Source organism: Lygodium microphyllum, chromosome 20 (assembly GCF_053477565.2).
Source record: "Lygodium microphyllum isolate KBCC chromosome 20, Lygodium_microphyllum_v1.1.10, whole genome shotgun sequence".
Classification (NCBI taxonomy): Eukaryota; Viridiplantae; Streptophyta; class Polypodiopsida; order Schizaeales; family Lygodiaceae; genus Lygodium; species Lygodium microphyllum.
Window position 1 is genome coordinate 111,174,452 of NC_141154.1, and position 19,726 is coordinate 111,194,177.

At 38.7% G+C, this 19,726-nt stretch overlaps 1 protein-coding gene and 2 pseudogenes across 1 annotated transcript in view; 2 read left to right on the top strand and 1 right to left on the bottom strand.

The window, feature by feature from the left end:
* Positions 1-546: 546 nt before the first annotated feature.
* On the top strand, positions 547-1,289 carry LOC148019259 (uncharacterized; annotated as a pseudogene).
* Positions 1,290-2,574: 1,285 nt separating this feature from the next.
* Positions 2,575-14,259, top strand: LOC148019260 (uncharacterized; annotated as a pseudogene).
* The window catches only part of OVA1 (methionyl-tRNA synthetase / methionine-tRNA ligase / MetRS (cpMetRS)), a 114,709-nt gene continuing 108,494 nt past the window's right edge, over positions 13,512-19,726 (bottom strand). Inside the window, exons 11-12 of the mRNA XM_087660848.1 lie at positions 14,824-14,952; positions 13,512-14,422 (exon numbers count right to left, since the gene is read on the bottom strand). Coding sequence (XP_087516974.1) covers positions 14,264-14,422; positions 14,824-14,952 — 288 coding nt within the window. The 3' untranslated portion in view covers positions 13,512-14,263. The remainder of the gene's footprint in view (positions 14,423-14,823; positions 14,953-19,726) is intronic.

Consider the following 19,726-nt stretch of genomic DNA (forward strand, 5'->3'; position numbering starts at 1 on the left):
GTACTATCCAAAAAGCTATAAAGGCATGTACTTGACACTCATTTCAATGTAATGGGACTATCAATTGAGTCACTCAAGATTGTGTTTATGAGTCCAAGCTAATCTATCTTGGAACCTAATTCACTTGAGTTACAATTCCTTATTCTGATAATGTATCATGTGTTTGACTTGCATCCACCATAGCCGATCTAGTTCTAGGTCCGTGTTTCTCAACATGGTATCAGAGCCATGGCTGAGCTAGATAGCTAGTGGACGCATCTTACTTCTTCCCTGTATACTTTAAGTCCTTCCTATTTTGATGCCATCAAAATCCTATTTCCATCTCAATTTCTTTAAACCATCCACCCATCCATTATCTTATATGAGGTGAAGGAGCTTAAGGCTATGGAGGTGCTGGTGCTTTAACGGGTCAAGTCGCAACACTATCCTCTTTCCAATAGAAATGTGGAGCCTTGCATATCCGAGCTATGGAATGTATATGGTTGAGGTAGTCCATTGATTGTTTACCCTTGGAAGTAAGGGAAGGGTTGTGGTTTGAAGACAAGAATGGATGACCCTGGAAGAATTGAGTTATGGCATTGGGCCAATTTTGATCAGAATCATCTTACGGATGTTTTCAGGGATTACCCAACATTGAAGCTGATGGATGTTTTAGCTGAAAGAGATTCTACCTTTGCAGAGCGTGACACATCAATAGCTGAGAAGAAGACAACATATGTAGAGCGAGATGCTGCTCTTCTGCATAGAGATGTTGCTTTTGCATATTGAAATAGTGCATGGATGGAGCGTGACTCAGAATGGTAGCTCTCACTGTAGTAAGAGGTCGTAAGGACCATAATGAAGCTAATGGGAGGCTAATGCAGATGGTGAATTTTGCTGTAAGCTGTCCCCTGATGGAGTCAAATTTGTTGATATATCCAAGACCCGCAAATGTATACAAGAATTTCATAGAAGCCAAACCACTGGCAAAGCAAATGAAGCAGCAAGGAAAGAAAACATCAGATAGCCCTAAGAATCGAAAATCTTCTGGGATGAATGATCATAATAACAAGCCCCCTAGATCCTCTCCAAAGAAGAAATGAAGTAAGCAAGCTCAGCCCAAAACATCTATGAGGATGGATATAATGAACCATGTTGACTTTTTGGATAACCGACATGTTGTTGCTGTCGCTCCATGTAACATATCATCAGCACCTATTCCTTATTGTTTTTGCCTAGAAGCTCAGAATAATGCCTCAAGGCTAATACTAAATTTAAAAACCCTAGCCCTTAAAGTCCGTTCACACTAGCTCATCCTCTCTCTCCCGCACTTACTTATTCACACCTACACTTGTCAAAAAAATCCATTACCATGTCAAGCCTCTATCTATTGAGCCAAATAAAATCCAAAAAATAAATAAATCATGTATCCCAAACTTCCAATATATGAGAACTTGTCAAACCAAGCCCATGTACCCATCAGTGTATCCATTTGTAAAAGCATGAATAAGAAAGAATGTGTCAAGAAGACTGGAGTAAAAAGTACGTACCACACATCGACAAAAGGGATAAGGAGCACAACAAAAGCCAAGGGGCATAAAGATAAAGAAGTCCAAGAAGACAAAGAAGGTCAAAGATTGGAGCAAAAGACCAAGAAGAAGATCAAAGGTTGCCAAATAAGCAACAAAACAAAAGTGATGAAGAAAATATTTTCCGTTGCTACAAACCAATAAGATGTTTTGAAAAAATTTCCCATAGAGGATCTTGAATTCCCTGAGTGGATCTGCTTCCCATAATGGATGTAAAAAACCTACCAAGATGTAAAGTTTCAAGCCTTAACTTGACTAGGCTACAAAAGAGCTAGTCTCTTGGTCCATGTTTGGGCAAAAAGCCAGCAAGGGTAGAGACTCATCATTTGAGGGGGATGTTGAGAATATCAAATGATGCTTTCCCATAAGTGGCTTTGTATGAGAGATATGACCAAGATGTATGCTCTAGAAGCTCTAGGAAGAGATGTCCAAAATCCCATAAGCACAGAGAAGAAAAGAGGTACTATCCAAAAAGCTATAAAGGCATGTACTTGACACTCATTTCAATATAATGGGAGTATCAATTGAGTCACTCAAGATTGTGTTTATGAGTCCAAGCTAATCTATCTTGAAAACTAATTCACTTGAGTTACAATTCCTTATTCTGATAATGTATCATGTGTTTGACTTGCATCCACCATAGCCAATCTAGTTCTAGGTCCGTGTTTCTCAACATGGTATCAGAGCCATGGCTGAGCTAGATAGCTAGTGGACGCATCTTACTCCTTCCCTGCATACTTTAAGTCCTTCCTATTTTGATGCCATCAAAATCCTATTTCCATCTCAATTTCTTTAAGCCATCCACCCATCCATTATCTTATACGAGGTGAAGGAGCTTAAGGCTATGGAGATGCTGGTGCTTTAACGGGGCAAGTCACAACACTATCCTCTTTCCAATAGAAATGTGGAGCCTTGCAGATGCGAGCTATGGAATGTATATGGTTGAGGTAGTCCACTGATTGTTTGCCCTTGGAAGTAAGGGAGGGGTTGTGGTTTGAAGGCAAGAATGGATGACCCTGGAAGAATTGATTTATGGCATTGGGCCAATTTTGATCAGAATCATCTTAGGGATGTTTTTTAGGGATTACCCAACGTTGAAGCTGATGGATGTTTTAGCTGAAAGAGATGCTGCCTTAGCAGAGCATGATACAGCAATAGTTGAGAAGAAGACTACATATGCAGAGCGAGATGCTGCTCTTCTGCATAGAGATGTTGCTTTTGCATATCGAAATAGTGCATGGATGGAGTGTGACTCAGAATGGTAGCTCTCACTGTAGTAAGAGGTCATAAGGACCATAATGAAGCTAATGGGAGGCTAATGCAGATGGTGAATTTTGCTGTAAGCGGTCCCCTGATGGAGTCAAATCTGTTGACATATCCAAGACCCGCAAATGTATACGAGAATTTCATAGAAGCCAAACGACTAGCAACGAAAATGAAGCAGCAAGGAAAGAAAACATTAGATAGCCCTAAGAATCGGAAATCTTCTAGGATGAACGATCATAATAAGAAGCCCCCTACATCCTCTCCAAAGAAGAAGCAAAGTAAGCAAGCTCAGCCCAAAACATTTATAAGGATGGATATAATGAACCATGTTGACTTTTTGGATAACGGACATGTTGTTGCTGCTGCTCCATATAACATATCATCAACATCTATTCCTTATTGTTTTTGCCTAGAAGCTCATAATGCGTCAAGGCTAATACTAAGGTTAAAAACCCTAGCCCTTAAAGTCGGTTCACACCAGCTCATCCTCTCTCTCCTACACTTATTCACACCTACACTTGTCCAAAAAATCCATTGCCATGTCAAGCCTCTATCCATTGAGCCAAATAAAATCCAAAAAATAAATAAAGCATATATCCCAAACTTCCAATATATGAGAGCTTGTCAAACCAAGCCCATGTACCCATCAGTGTATCCATTTGTAAAAGCATGAAGTAGAAAGAATGTGTCAAGAAGACTTGAGTAAAAAGTACATACCACACATCGACAAAAGGGATAAGGAGCATAACAAAATCCAAGGAGCATAAAGATAAAGAAGTCCAAGAAGACAAAGAAGATCAAAGATTGGAGCAAAAGACCAAGAAGAAGATCAAAGGTTGCCAAAGAAGCAACAAAACAAAAGTGATGAAGAAAATATTTTCTGCTGTTACACACCAATAAGATGTTTTGAAAAAAATTTCCATAGAGGATCTTGAATTCCCTGAGTGGATCTGCTTCCCATAATGGATGCAAAAACCCTACCAAGATGTAAAGTTTCAAGCCTTAACTTGACTAGGCTACCAAAGAGCTAGTCTCTTGGTCCATGTTTGGGCAAAAAGCCAGCAAGGGTAGAGACTCATCATTTGAGGGGGGTGTTGAGAATAGCAAATGATGCTTGCCCATAAGTGGCTTTGTATGAGAGATATGACCAAGATGTATGCTCTAGAAGCTCTAGGAAGAGATGTCCAAAATCCCATAAGCACAGAGAAGAAAAGAGGTACTATCCAAAAAGCTATAAAGGCATGTACTTAACACTCCATTTCAATGTAATGGGACTATCAATTGAGTCACTCAAGATTGTGTTTATGAGTCCAAGCTAATCTATCTTGGAACCTAATTCACTTGAGTTACAATTCCTTATTCTGATAATGTATTGTGTGCTTGACTTGCATTGTGCCTTATTTTGGGATTTAGGGCAATGCCCCTGGCTTGATAGTAAAGGGAATATTCCTTGGCTGAATAGAGAAGGTTTATAAAATGGTTGGAAAGGCCAGCTAGACTACCTTCCTAGGCCATAAAAGGAAGATCGCTCCAAAGGCATCGTCAATCTATATTTCACTCAGTTAGAGTTCTTCTAGTTACCCTTAAGCTCTTCGCTCATCACATGTCTAGATCACTATCTAGGCTTCATAGTGGAAGTGCCCGGGTGGACATAACTATCTTTGTATCAATTCATTTGACATTAAAGCAGTCTGTGTTCTTCTCATATTTGCTGTGTTATCTCACTTCCTTCTTAGATTTTGTTTGATATACCGTGTAATTTATACATCAACTAGTATCAAAGAGGGCATTCAAGAAGCTTCAATTATTCTACTTTAGCATGGGAAAGAGAGCTTCAATCAACCTTCCATGGTAGCCACACCTTTCAATTGAGATACGTAGTAGCTTTCTCTCCTTCCTAGCTTGTTTCCCAAATCTAGGAGAGCCTCCATGGAATGGTAGAGCACCCTAGGACCTCAATCACACATGCGGGAGCATCCAAATGACATAAATATCCAAGCATGTAAGCGATAAAGCATTGGCCAATGCAACATTTACCAAGTACGAATGTAACGGAGCTTGAAATCAAAGCTCAAAGCTCAAAATCCAAGCAAGAGTATATCTAGCATAGCATCAAAAAGCATTTCGGAGTAGCATAAAAAATGCATTTCACTTATATTCAATACATAACCTTGTTCTCCACTATTTATGATAGCAATAAATCATCCAATGGTTGAGCAAACCAAGCTCTAACCAATCTGTGGAGCCTTCCCTAGCATTAACACATCATTGTAGCATTGTATCTTCATTGTGTAAGCATAAGAGAAGCATAACCATTGAGAGTTTGCTACTCTTAACTATGAATAATAGGTTTGTCCATAATAGTAAGTCAATGGCTAATCATCTCAACTCAAAATACTCATCGAAAGGAAGTTCAAGAAGCTTGAATGAATCCTCAAATGCTGGGTAAGAAGCAAGTAGAAAATGTTGGAGCACTTGATTAGATGCAAGAGAGCAACAAGGCAGCCCCTAAAATTGCATAAAAAATTATGGGGGTTGCCTATTGGTCAATCTCATTTTTAGTTTTGTATCATCGAGCTTAGCCTTTAAAGATCGTTGGACCTCTCTCTATATTGTTTGCTTTATGAAAAGCTTGTCCTTGGAGTCATTGATCATTGTGGGCTAATCTCTATGTGATACTTGGATCTCTAGTACTTCCACCTATCAAACAGATTGTTAGTCATGGATACATGCTTCATTGTATGTAAGCTTCATTATTCATGGCCGTGGGTTGATTGTACTATGGTATATCTCATAGTTATTTAGAGATCTCCTATGCACAATAAGCTTATGTACATGGTTACTCCATGGTTGGGATACATCTATCTCTATCACGTTTGGATTCTCTAACAATGTTTGGTACTTAGAGCTACATGCTCTTGCTTGGATGCTGCTAGTTGCATTGTAAGTCATGTTACTATCTTGACTTCCCTAATAGTGGGAGCACTCGATTTCCGATATTTGCCTATAGTTGTTTCATTATTTACTGTAGTTTTGTGAGATGAATTGCTAAAATTAAGTTTTGAGCTACTTTATTGAGAGGATACACTTGTATCAAACATTCTAGTGCTTTTACTTTGTAGAAAGTTATACCTTGGGTTGTTCTCTCCTTGTTACATTTATTTTTTGACTCAATTTTAGGGCTAGCAACAATACATTTTATGTTTTCTTTGTAGTCATAATGGTAGGTGCTTCTAGTATACCTGAGGGGATAGTGCCATTTTTAACATTGATAAGTTGGAGAGCACTAACTTTAACTATTGGAATACCTAAATATGGCAAGTCTTAGTGCAAAAGAAGTAGGTTAGACCATTGAAATGTAAATGCATAAAGCCCAAAGATATGGAAATTGACACTTGGGATGACCTTGATGAGTTATGCAAGTCCACTATCATTTTGTCTTTGTCTAAGCAATTATGCAAGTCAACTATCATTTTATCTTTGTCAAAGTATCCATATTTCAATGCCATTGAGATTGAGGGTGGTGCATGGTAGTTATGGGAGAAAATATGCAATCTTTATGATAAGAAAAGTCCTACTTCATAGTTATATTGGCTAAAGAAACTTGTGGACCTTCATATGAAGGAATATGTGCTTATATTTACTCATTTAAATTAGTTTCACTCTCTTGCAACCATTTTACTTCACAGAAGATCATCTTTGATGATAACATAAATTCTACATTTTTCCTTGTCACTCTTTCAAAGTGTTGGAAACATAAATTCTACATTTTTCCTTATCCTTATTCTGATGAATCCCACACCTTGCAACTTGATGCATTGTGCCTCAAGTTGCTACCAACATAACTATATCTAACCCAAAGGCTAGATCCACAAAGATCACATTTTTACCATTTGGTCAGATAAACCTCATCTGACATACAAGTCATGACCCAACCAATGCCCATGCTCACACATGGCTTCTCCTCATAATGAGTGCCTTACAACTTAGAGCATCATAGATCGTCAATGGCACTTTATGAGGATGGAGCATTGAGCATATCTAACACCCCCCCCCCCCCCCCCCCCTCAATGACCCACAAGTGAACTATATTCTTGGCGGCCCAATGCTAAGTCTCTAAAGACGAACTCAAAGGAGATTCTTCCTAAGATCTTTGGTGAAGATATCTGCTCCATTATTCTGTGTTGGACAGTAGACCCCAACTTTGCTATCCCATCCTCAATCAAGTCATGCACATAGTGATACTAGATCTCAATGTGTTTAGTGCATGCATGAAAAACCCGATTTAGGCATTGGTGATGCAACTCTGATTGTCATATCTAAGCAGTATTGGATCTTCATCCTATACTCCCATTTTCCATTGGATCCTCCTTCACCATAGTGTTTCAAATAAGCATTGTTTCTATTATAACTAACATTGTTTTTCTTATAGTGTGCCATTTTAAGACATTATAGTTGGACGGTATGGTAAACCAATCTTGTTTTTTTCAAGAGATCACCGCTTATAATCTAGATATTTTTACTATAATACGGGATTGATTTCTAAATGAAATAACTGCTTTAAATCGTTAGGATACTTAAAAGGTGGTTAAAGTATTTTGTAAAGTTAAGAAAGATCTGTAACCATATTTATTTTTCAATAATGCAAATGCAAAAAAAAGTTATACGTAACCATAAGCTTTGACCAAATTTTAATGCTGGGCTATTTGTCGAGGATAGAAGTATGTCAAAACCATACTTCACATGCAACAAAACAAGCTACTTGTACTCTGCTTCCACTAGAAGACAATGCCACAATTAATTTCTTCTTATTGATCCAAGAGAATATTTTTGAACCTAAAGAGAAGATTAAAGGAAATGAAACATACAACACATTTGAATGATTTTTGAGTCAGTAGTAGATATTTCTTGCATTAAGGAATGCACTTCCTCAATTGTCACCACCATGAATAACTCCAACTCTACTTTTGCATCATTCTTCCTAATCATCACACTAATGGATTCTTGAAGAGGCTTCGTAGAACTTTATAAACATTTCTTTTTGGTCATGTGAGACGAGAGGTGCCACTATCCAATACCCATGAGTCGGTAGTAGATATTTCTTGCATCGAGGAATGCACTTCCTCAATGGTCACCATGAAAAACTCTCATTCTACTTTTGCATCATTCCTAATCATCACAGCGATGGATTCTTACAAAGGATTCATAGAATTATATAAATATTTCTTATTGGTCATGTGATGAGAGGCGCCATTATCCAATACCCATGACTTAGTAGTAGATATTTATTGCACCAAGGGATACACTCCCTCAATGGTCGCCATGAATAACTCCAACTCTTCTTCAATCATATTGGCTATCTTCTTCCCTTTAATCTTCATAGTGTCATTATTTTCATATGTCTCCTTGACATGACAATCTACAATTGCATCTCATTTCTTATTGCGGTAGAAGTACTTTCCTTGAAGCTTTTTCTTACCACACTTCTTCTTCTTCTTGTCACCATTGGTAGAAGAACCACCTTTGCCTTTCATATTGGCAAATAATACGACATCTCCACTATTATAACTTTCTCAAGCTTTAAGCTGCAACTCTTGCTCCATTAATAGTGCAAGAAATTTCTCAAATGTCAAAGCTTTGGGGTCTCACTTGAGTGTTTAGGGTAGTTACCAATCCATCAAACTTTCGTGGAAAAATCAAAGGGCATCTTCGAGCTAGCTTCTCACTAGTCTTTCATATCCCAATGTGAACCACCTCGTTACACATATTCTTGATCCAAGTGATGAATGCTTCAGTTGTCTCTCCTTCATTAAACTTTTCTACCGCTAGTTAATTCTCCAAGTTCAAAATCCTTGCTTAATTTCGTGTTTCATACTGATTTCTCAGTATGTTCGAAGCCTTTGATGCCTTACTTGTATACTAAATCAAGATCAAAACACTGTTACAACAACTTGTAACTAAGACACACAATACATCTGTGTTTCTTCATTTCCAAGTTGAGAGAATATTTGCATTTAGAAAAATCATAACACTCAATTTTGATGGGTTGGGAGTGGATTGTGATTCTAGGTTAGTCCCTTGCACTGTCTCTAGAGGCTCATAAGAATTAAGGATAGTTGTAATTTTAAACTTCCACAAAGTGTAGTTTGTACCATCTAACTTGGATTCATTGAAGGTTGGTGAACGAATCGTCGGTGTTTCAATTGTCAATACAGCATCACCACCACCTAATATGCCAGCACTACTACTTGATGTAGTAGACGACACTTCTCCTCTTGATTATTGAAGTCCTTGCCTCTGGCATACTCTTCTCCTCAAAGTTCCCTGGGCTCTGATACCATGTAGAAATTACATAGCACAATGGATAGAATCTAAGTAAGAAGTAGAGAGTACACAACAAATATAAGAACAATAAAAATTGCTTTAATTTCAAACAAGCCGATATGAAGATGGCTTTGTCCACCTGTGCACTTCCATTGTGAAGCCTAGATGGTGATCCAAATAGATGATAGGTGAAGAGCTTAAGGGTAGCTAAAAGAACTGTGATTGTGTGAAAGATAGATTGATGATGGTTTTGGAGAGGTATTTCTTTCATAGTATGAGAAGGTAGTCTGCTTGGCCTGTTGGACCATATTATGAACCTTCCCTAATTGGCTACAGAATATTTCCTTTACCATCAAGCTAGGGATGCTACCCCCACACCCTTGGGGGCCATTGGCCTCCCTAAGACCACCTAGCGGGGGGCCACTTCCATGGCCCTCGGACCCCAAAATAGGGGTCCTTGATAATTCCCACACCCCGCACCTCAATGCATTGTGCCTTGAGTTGCTACCAACATAATTACTCTATCTAACCCAAAGGCTAAATCCACAAATGTCACATTGATGCCATTTGGTCACATGTACCTCATTTGACATACAAGTCAGGACCCAACCAATCTCCGTGCTCACACATGGCTTCTCATAATGGGGGCCTTGCAAATTAGAGCACCATGGATCATCAATGGTACCTTACGAGGGTGGGGAATTAAGCATATCTAAGAATTGAAAGGGTAATCAAGAGTGACAGTGAGAGAAAAGTAGAAGTGAAAGCAAGAAAGCAATGGCTATGGAGGTTTGAACTCAAGAGTAACACCGGCATATGGAAACTCCAATGGTCACAATGTGTAACCTGCCTTTCCTTTATTATTCTATAGTAAAGAATAAAGAATAAGCATGACAATGTGATGGGTGGCTGCCACATATAGTATACATGTGTGTGGGTACCAAGTACAAGCGCCCCAACACACTAATTTTTGTTATAGGTGACCCACCATTGTGAGATGAAGGCACAGAATTAGTCATACCGCATGTTATCCTTGATCGTGATCATATCACCACTAGAATCGATAATCAATACCATATGTATTTAGTTAAATGTAAAAACTATTCTATTGAAGAATCCCTATCGATTCAAAAATCATTCCCAACTTTCATGAATTATTATCTAATAATTGCATAGGACTCACAATCACAGAAATGTCTAAGGGACATAGATTCCTTGCATTGAGATAGTGTTCTATGAATATCCATCGTTACCTTATTTTCATAGGGGTATGTAGAGATTCAGTGTATTAAGATACTACATAATATTTTGATGTGGTATACATTCATCACATGAAGTAGGACGAGCATGTGATTGGCCACCCATGAAGCTTAGTTTATTTTATGGAACGAGGACAATTGCTTTTTAATCTCTAGGTAAGGTTATGATAATTGCAATAAAAATAAGATTATTTTATTTATTTATTTATTTATTGTCTATTTTTCATATGTTTGACTTGTTACACAAAGCATTGTGGTCAATACTAGTCACATTATGCCTAGTAGATACATCGCAATGAACTAAGTTTTCTGTGTTGTGGTGAGCATATTATTGGATGAAGTTATATAGATTAATTATTTAGAGGAATGCAATGTACTGCACATGAATGTTAGGTATAATATTGGTGCAAGGTTTAAAGGGTTAGGTTATTATTTTGTGAACCTAAGAATAGATTTATGAGATAGGATTGAGAAATTAATATGTTAAAACCATGATATTCTATCAATTTTCTTATGATTAAGTTTACTATATGGTGAAGGACTACAAAACCTAAATTTGCTAAGAAAGCATCTTCATGGTAATCACTTTTATAATTGGCATAGTAGCCATGTTTGCCACCTCTTCTACTTCTTCCATATGAGTTCTTGTCTCTACTTTCCATTTGCTTCTTACGACATTTTGATGCAAAATGACCATATAAGACACAATAACAACATTTTCCCTTTGATATCTTCCTTGTTGGAGTTGCTTGAAGGAGTATTCTTGATTATTTCTTGCTTTTGAGAAGGATGCACAACTTCCCCATCAATTTGAGCCTCCTCTTCTCTTTCTCTTGAGTTTGAAAAGAAACATTCATTGGGTTTTTGATTGCTATTACTTTATTCCATTCTTGCCTTTTCATGGGCAAATCTATGCTCTTTAGTAAGTAGAACACTTAGCAAGTATGCAAGTGATGGACGTCCTTTTTGGATACCATACAGCATTTTCATAAACTTGGCCAAATCCATTTAGTAAGACATGTAACGATTCACTTGATTTAATCTTATTATCAACATTAGCAAGCTCACTATTAAGATTCTTAACCCTCAATAAGTAATCACAAGTTGATTTATGATCAAGCTATACCTTTGGTCGATTTCAATCATCAAAGTTTGAAACAAGATATATTGTCTTGGCTATACCACTTAAGAGTTTGGGCATACTAACGATTCTCAACAACACACAAGCACTTGGGCTTGTTTGGATAGAATGTATGTATGTCTAAATGACTTTTCCTTACTTGAAAATGCTAATATATGGATAAAAACACATGTTCTCTTTAGTCATTATCACATAGTGTTGAATATATTACATCAATTAGTTTAGGCTTTTAAAACTTTGTTTGGGTGTTTCCCATTACACTTCAATCAAACTTCAATAATATTAGTTTTTTCGTTGTACCCAAGAAGTGGTCCTTCAATTTAGCCATCATGTGTACTTAGAGGGCTTAAACACTTGGCCTATCTTAGACAGAATGCTCAAAAGTTGGTGCATGAATATGAGATACAACATACTTTAGCAAATAGAGATAACTTTCAACATTTACAAGGTTTGTTAGCAACATCATAAAGATTGGTACAAGGTTGACCATCTTATTTAGAATTAAAAACTTGTTTATAGTGGTTGAAACGTTAAGTGATCTCTATGCAAAAACAACAATATGAAAAATATTTGTTGACTCATGGATGCTTTAAGAGAGAATCATTGTCAATCACATCCTTTTTTTGTAAAATTATATTAAAAATATGCACTAGCTTACATTGCAATTACTAGATTCTCATGGTTATGTAGCCATGAATAATTTTGCATATATCCATAAATTATTATTCCTCTCTTGTGGGCTTCCTAGAGATTGTTTCGGATTCTAGAAGTGCAACCCAATCAATGATCAAGTCACACAAGTGGGCACCAACTTTAAATGCGAACATTTTAGAGAATAAACTAGAGTATATTTTGTTGCATCTCCCTTATAGAAAGAGTCCAAGTTGGGATGGCTTGCCAAATGAACTCTTTGGGGCCTAATTGAACATCTCATAAAAGTACATGTATTCAAACCTCTTAGATGCATATTTAAATTCTACTCGAAGAATAAAATATCCTAAGCCACTTTCGTTATCATGTTGATTTCTTCTTAGCACATCTATAGGGTTTATTAGTTAACACCACTAAAGTCCAAATAGAATACAACTCCATTATGATTTGAAATGTCGCCTAATTCTAGAATGTTGCATCCACTAGATAAATCAATTCAAAAGAAGTTGAATATAATGGCACAATCAAGTCAAAGAACGATGAAAGGTTCCGATATTCCTTCATAATCAATCCTATATTTTTTTATCATTTGCATAAATCATTAACTATTTGGTCTACATTTGAGAATAAATTGTGAAACATGATTGAATTTTGGACTTTAAAGGCTTTGATTCGTAGTAACATTAGAGTTTCGCTTGCCTCTTTGATTTTTTGCAATACTTAACAAATTGAAATGTACCATTAAATGATAGATTATAAAGATGAACTATTGAAAAGGATAGTAGGGTGTGATCATGTAGAGATAAACACAAAATGGGGGATAGATTGCTACATTTATGGATGTCAAAGATGCTCATATCAAGGCAAGGTTCTTATATCAAGAGTCTTTGTTGGAGACCTCCCTATTGATGATATGATGCAATAGTCACAGTGACCATTGGGTATTTTGAATTACATATGTGGAAACTACATCTCATCTCTTTGTATTCCACTTGATTGTTAGCTAGGTTTGGAAATTTATTTCTAGGGTTTGAGCTTCAATCCCACGTGGGTCTGGGGGAAATTATCCTAGATTGACATGTTGCAACTATAACATTCTCGTTAATTTTATTTCTTGCGTGGATTGAACTTTGGCACATCTAGCATGCTTGAAATGCTTCTATGATATTAACAAGGGTCGTAATCCGTGATGTGGCTACTCCAAATAGAGATTATTTGCATAATTTCAATCACTGCTTGTGCATGATGCAAGATATTATTACTGTTTATTTACTTCAATAAGTTTTCTCTTTCTTGGTTCCAAGTAATGACTTTTTTGGGGTTTGTTTTTCCCTATGGGTTTTGCAAATTGGCTAGGCAGCTTCTTGTACATCTGATTATTCACTTTAATTTCAGCGACCTTAGAGATAATTTTTTAGGCTATCCCAAATTTTAGCCTCTTTCTTGCAAACCGCAAGGTTCTATACCAAATGCAGAACAATTTTTTTCTATCCATGCCCGCGTTCCGTCGGGGCCAATCGGAAAAGGTGCAAAGCCCTTTGCTCCAAATATTTGCAGAGTGGTTAAGCAATGAATGAGGAATAAGCCACACCATGTATCAACAGGCTTCTTGCTAGGTGCAGTACAAAGACACTTGCGGACTGGTGGATTGTTAAGCAGCTATGAAAAGTACTCTAGTACTACAAACCTCCTTTCCCACAAGACATGGGCATCAGATTAAAATCAGTTCTGTGAACGAAGTTCCTAATATCTGCAGTAAGATGTACCAGGGGGCATCTGTGAAAATCCGTACCATGAGATGAATGATTATATCAAAGCAGTGCCTGACTCAACATTTCAGATGCTCATGACTGTTCTGTATGATGAGGCGCAATATTCATTGCATGCAAGCATCTTTATAGCATTTCAGAAGATTATCACTGTACAGTACGTTAAGGCATGGTTTGGTGGAGCAGATACTTCCAACTGGGCACCCTTCTTTAGTACATGGATCCCACAAACCTTGAGCTGCACTTTACAGGATAGGAAACTTGTAGTCTTATCGACATAATGACTCAGGCCACAGCCTTGGCCTCCTTGGTTTTCTTTTTCTTCTGAGGCAAATTTTGACTATCAGGTGCCAACTTCTCACTTAGAACTTCAATCCTTGTGAAGACAGGCTTAGGGTCTGAAATCATCTGACCAGCCTTCAGCCCTCCCCAATTAGTATCTTCCTGGATCAAACCAATCAAAAGGTATTAAGAAGATGCTCTGTTCATGACATTTCACATAATAGCCTAACGATGCTCAAGTATCTGTAGAAGGTTCAAGTGTGTGTTTCCCAACAGATTCCATCAAAAAACCACAAATATAAAAAGCAGTAAAAATGACTTTCAGTAAAACATCACTAGTGGGAAAGGAGCAACAGCCTTCTACATTGCAAAGAAAAAATGTATCTAGTGGATACCCATAATGTTGTGTCCCAGTATCGCGTGATTGATCCATTGAATGAATTCCTTCTGCCGTTTAGGACTTGGTGGTGAATTACACACTTAATAGAATGTTGCTTCCTTGAATTAATTGCTTCTGCTGTTTAGGACTTACTGATGTACAAGAATGATTGGTAAGCACTTACCCATGTTATGGATTCGAATTCTCTTTCTGTATAGCCCAGCTGTGAATATATCTTTGAGCTTAACTGAGGGGTAATTGGTGACAAAGCAACAGCTACAATTCGAACAGCTTCAACGACTACGACCAGATCCTTTAGAAGAAAACAGAGAAACAGTTGATAAGGATGGAGTGAAACTATTTTGAGGTGCTCTCACAAGTCACACCACAGATTAAGCATACAGACTACCAACCAATAGTAGAATGGTGCTGTGTTTATTTGACGTTATGAATCGCATGCATGAAAGCAAACGATTACTTTTGTCTTAACTTGTGCAATAGCTGTGAGGCAGAGGGCACTGTGCACTTGAAAACAAGATGTAGCTACAGAGCTGGATGTAGCATCAAGAACTATGACCAGATCCTTTAGAAGAACCAGGAAAACATGTTGAGATGGATGGAGTGAAACTATTTTGAATGCTCTGACCAGTTACACCACGGATCAAGTGCACAGACCACCAAACAGTTGTGGAACAGCACTGTGTTTTTTTGATAAAAAGAAAAGCATGTATGAGAGCAATCGTTAATGTTTTCTGACTTGTACAATAGTTGCGAGGCAGAAGGCACCAGACAATTGCCAAAAAGCTGCAAATACAGAGACACTAGATAGGGCAGAATAAGAGCACATGCTCCTGTCTCCCTCATACCCATAACCACTAAACCACTTGATCATCCTCAATACAACCCCCTCTTGTCTCTGCCATAGACATCTCTCCCATCACCTCCCCCCTCCTGTGCCATGGCCACTTGCATGCTTGTGTGCATCAGCCCGGAAAAAGTGTGCCTGCATACCAGTCATTGGGAAAATCTTTGCATGACCGCTTCAAATTAAAGTAGATTGATCAGTCTTGTCTATACTTTTCTCAATGTCATACATAATACTGTTGTGTTCATTGAGAGTCCTCCAGATTGCACACTAGTAAGATAAAAGTATTACAGAAACAAGGACATCCCCAGCAAAACATGGAACTACTTCACGCTTTTGGTGGAGCATGTGCATCATTGTGTTTACTCTTATTTTCTGTAGTTTGCTTTTTTGACTTCGACTGCCTGTTGTTTTGATTCACCGGATGCCTAAGATTGCCTCTTGTAAGCCTTGAAGCTTTGCAATCAGTGTCACATTTGGAAGCTTGCAAGGGAAATGAACTTAGTTCCTGTCATGCTTCCAGATAATTTACAACAGCAGACTGAAATGAAAAGAGTGTAGGGTTGAGACCAGACTCCCCAAAACTCTATTTTTCTGCCTTTTCATCAGTCCATTGTGTTCCCATTTGTTTCTACCTTTTCATTGTTTCATTTTGTTCTTGTTTGTTCCCGTCTTTCTCATCTCTTTAGTTACAGGAAATTCCTCGAAACTCCAAACTTTTGCCACTTCCATTCTTATTCCTCTTTTTTCTCCGTTTCCTATAAATAGCTTGGAATGAGTATTTTCTTTGCTTTAAATCTCAGAAAAGAGGCTCACATAGGAGCTCATTACAATACAGCATGAGCATGAGATTTAGCCACCAAGAAATTGCTATTTAGTTAATCATATTGTTCTTGTTCTTCAAACAGTCCCAAAGAGAGTGAAATGATTTAATATAAGAATGTGGAATATTTGGAAGGACAACTAGCTCAAAAGTTCTACGAAAGGGGCTCATTGTCCACTGCCAGCAGCAGCCACTTTCATCCCCATCATTCCACTTTTGTGGCAGCTGTCCAACCTCTTTCTCCTGCCTTAATCCTTGGCAGCCTTTACTCTCCTCTTACATCATCGTCATCCTTTCTCACCTCTCCAAGCTGCCACCCTAGTACCTGAGTGTCTCAAGGTGCTGCTGCTGTTGGCATTGGCATCCTGCAACCCATCGCCATCACCTCAGAATGACACAGAGTGGCACTCTCCCTCAGTCCTGCAAGAAAGTCAAGCATAAGTATCAAGGAGCATGGACGAAAAACTGATCCACTCTAAGGTGGGAAAAATCCTTTTGTGTCCATATGGGGAATGGGCTAGAACGTTCCCTTTCTCTTGGAATGTGTTCCCAGGTCCTAATAATTAGGGAACAGTACTCCCCCGTTCCAAGCATCATTCCTTCTATTCCAAGCCTCGAAACCCATAAATTGACTCTTGAGCTAAAAGAGCATTATCAACTGATTAGCTCTTTAATACAGCCCCAAAGCATGTCTATTACAAAAGTCCCGATAAATTACCAAACTTTCCTAGAGAGTGTATGTGTCCCATGAGCCAAACCCTAATTTGGGAAAATCTACTAATCTATAAAGAAGAGGTAACATCCACTAGCCTATCTAGTCTTTTCATGTTCTCCATCTAATGACACCTCTTTTCTTTGCTACACCCCTGCTTGGTGGATGCCTTAGTTTGTGGTGGTGAGCAGCTCTCATCAGCTCATGGCAACAGTTTGCAGCCCTCCAGACTTGCATTTGCTGATCAGCAACAGTTTCCAGCATGGATACATCATCTCCCAGCCATCGCTACTGCTAAAAGCCTCTCATTGCTTGCGTTTGCTGTATCCAGCCCTTCTAATAGCTGCATTTGCAGCATGCTGCAGTTGCCAGCCTCTCCAGGGACAGCTTACTGCTTTGTTTTCAAATTCCAGCTGATGCATGCACTTTCCTGATACTTCTCAGACTACTGGCCACTGTTTGAGCTGCCCCAATTGTTTTCAGCCTGATCTAGACTCTCCAGATCTGCATTTGCAGCTGCTGATCACATCCAATGGCTGTCTGATGCATTTCAGGATCCGTATAGAGTACGACACACTCTCTGCCGGAGACACGAGAGTTCGAGGTTCTATATTTAATCTACATAGTGTGTTTACTGCATTAAGCATTGTATCCATTCATTCTTTATTCATCTTCTGTGTTCATTGTCTCCAAGTTACCCTAACGCTACTCAATTATATTATTATTGTGTGGTTTGTCATACAATTGTATTTGTCTTCAGTGTTCATGGTATTAGAACTAGGTACTCTGAAGAAACCTAGGCCCTCAATCAAAAAGCTCATCATCAAAAACACAACTCTCAAAGGGAAGATCGCTTGGAACACTTCCTCACTCAAGGGGATGCAATGGCAGTGGAGAAGGAAAAAAGGAAGATGCGAGAGAGAAGAGCACACACAATGTAGGTGCTATCAAGAATGATATGACAGCCTTATTGGACTATCTCATATATATTTATAAAGAATATGGGCGGTCAGTGTACATAGGCAAGCCCAAGGGCTTTTTACCCCCAACAACCTCCCACTAAAAGGCCAATGGGCCAGGAAGTGAAAAAACAAAGAAAAAAGGAAAAGAGACAAGGTGAGGAATCATGACATCTCACCTAACGCCCAATCAGAAAGCGAGCTGTGCAATAAGCCGGAATCTCTGTGAAAGAAGAGTCAAGCATCCCTGAATCTATAATGTCCAGGAGATAAGCGATCCAACAGCTCCATACAGCAAAGCAATCCAAAAATGCTTCTCATGAAGCAAGCACAACTCATGAGTGCAAGGTTGTAATGCATAAGCATCAGAGTAGCGCATAGCTTCAGCGTGGCGCATAGGAGACAGCTGAGAGCACATAGACTCTCCAAAGTCAATCATAGAAGAAGGGTCAACATCTCGGACACATGTTAGACGAGGTCTCAAGATCGTATGCGGTCTCAGTGAAGCAGACTGACATATGGCTGTAGCATCAACCACAAAGTGCACTGAACGTGCATCAAGAGGCTTGAGAGATGTCTACATCTCATAAAAGCTAGCATGACGGCTGCGTATAACCTACTAGGCATCCAAATCCCATAACCTGTAAGCCTGAAAGTCACAATCTCCATAACCAAGGAGGATACATCTATGTAACATAGGCATATTTGGCATACATACAAATGCATGGCAGCCAAACATCCTCAAGTAATCATAGGAGGGTCTCATGCCACTCCATGCCTCGTGTGGTGTAATACCATCCAAAGTTAGATACGGCATCCTATTAAGCAAATAGACTGCCATCATAAGGGCCTCATCCCAAAAGCCATATGATAACCTAGCTGTGGTAAGCATAGAAGCAACCTTTGCCTGTAGAGTCAGGCACATGCCATGAGCAATCCTGTAATACCATGGGCATAGGAAATCAATGCCAAACTGCTGACAATAGGATTGAAAGCTGGGAGAGATAGCATGACTCTCATAATCTATCTGCAAGCACCTAGGCTTGCAACCAAAAGCATCCATAAACTTGTCAAGAATAACTGCAACATCCTCAATCCGTACCAAGGGAAAAGCCCAAACACGGTGGGTAGGATGATCCATGAAGGTCATAAAATGTGGAGCTCCACCAAGTAATTGGATAAGCATAGGTCCATAAACTGCACAATGGACAAGATCTAGAGGATCATGCCTCTCACGATCACCATAAGCCAAAGGGGCTCTGCAAGGACCATAAGAACAATCGGAGCAAGCATCAAGATCTGCATGTGACATAAGAGGCAACAATGAGTTTGAATGAGACAAGATCTCCATCTCTCTATGGTGCATATGGCCTAGGCGATAATGCCATAACAATGCATGTGGTATTCGGATAACTGCAACCATAGAATCTCCCACATGAGCGACATGCACTGGATAATGAGAACCAACTATAGAACTTCTGGCCAAAACCAAGCAATCACGTCAGATCTTCCATGACCTATCCTGAAGAGAAACAAAGTAATCTGCATCATGCAACTAACTAACAGAAATCAAGCTCTTACTGAGCATGGAAACATGTAGAACATCCCTAAGCATAAGAGAAGTCCCATTAGGCAAAGCTAGGTGTATGTCCCATGTACCAATAATAGCATAAGTCTGCTCAAGGCCCAAATCAATACATTTGTCAACCTCCCTGTAAGAAGAGAACC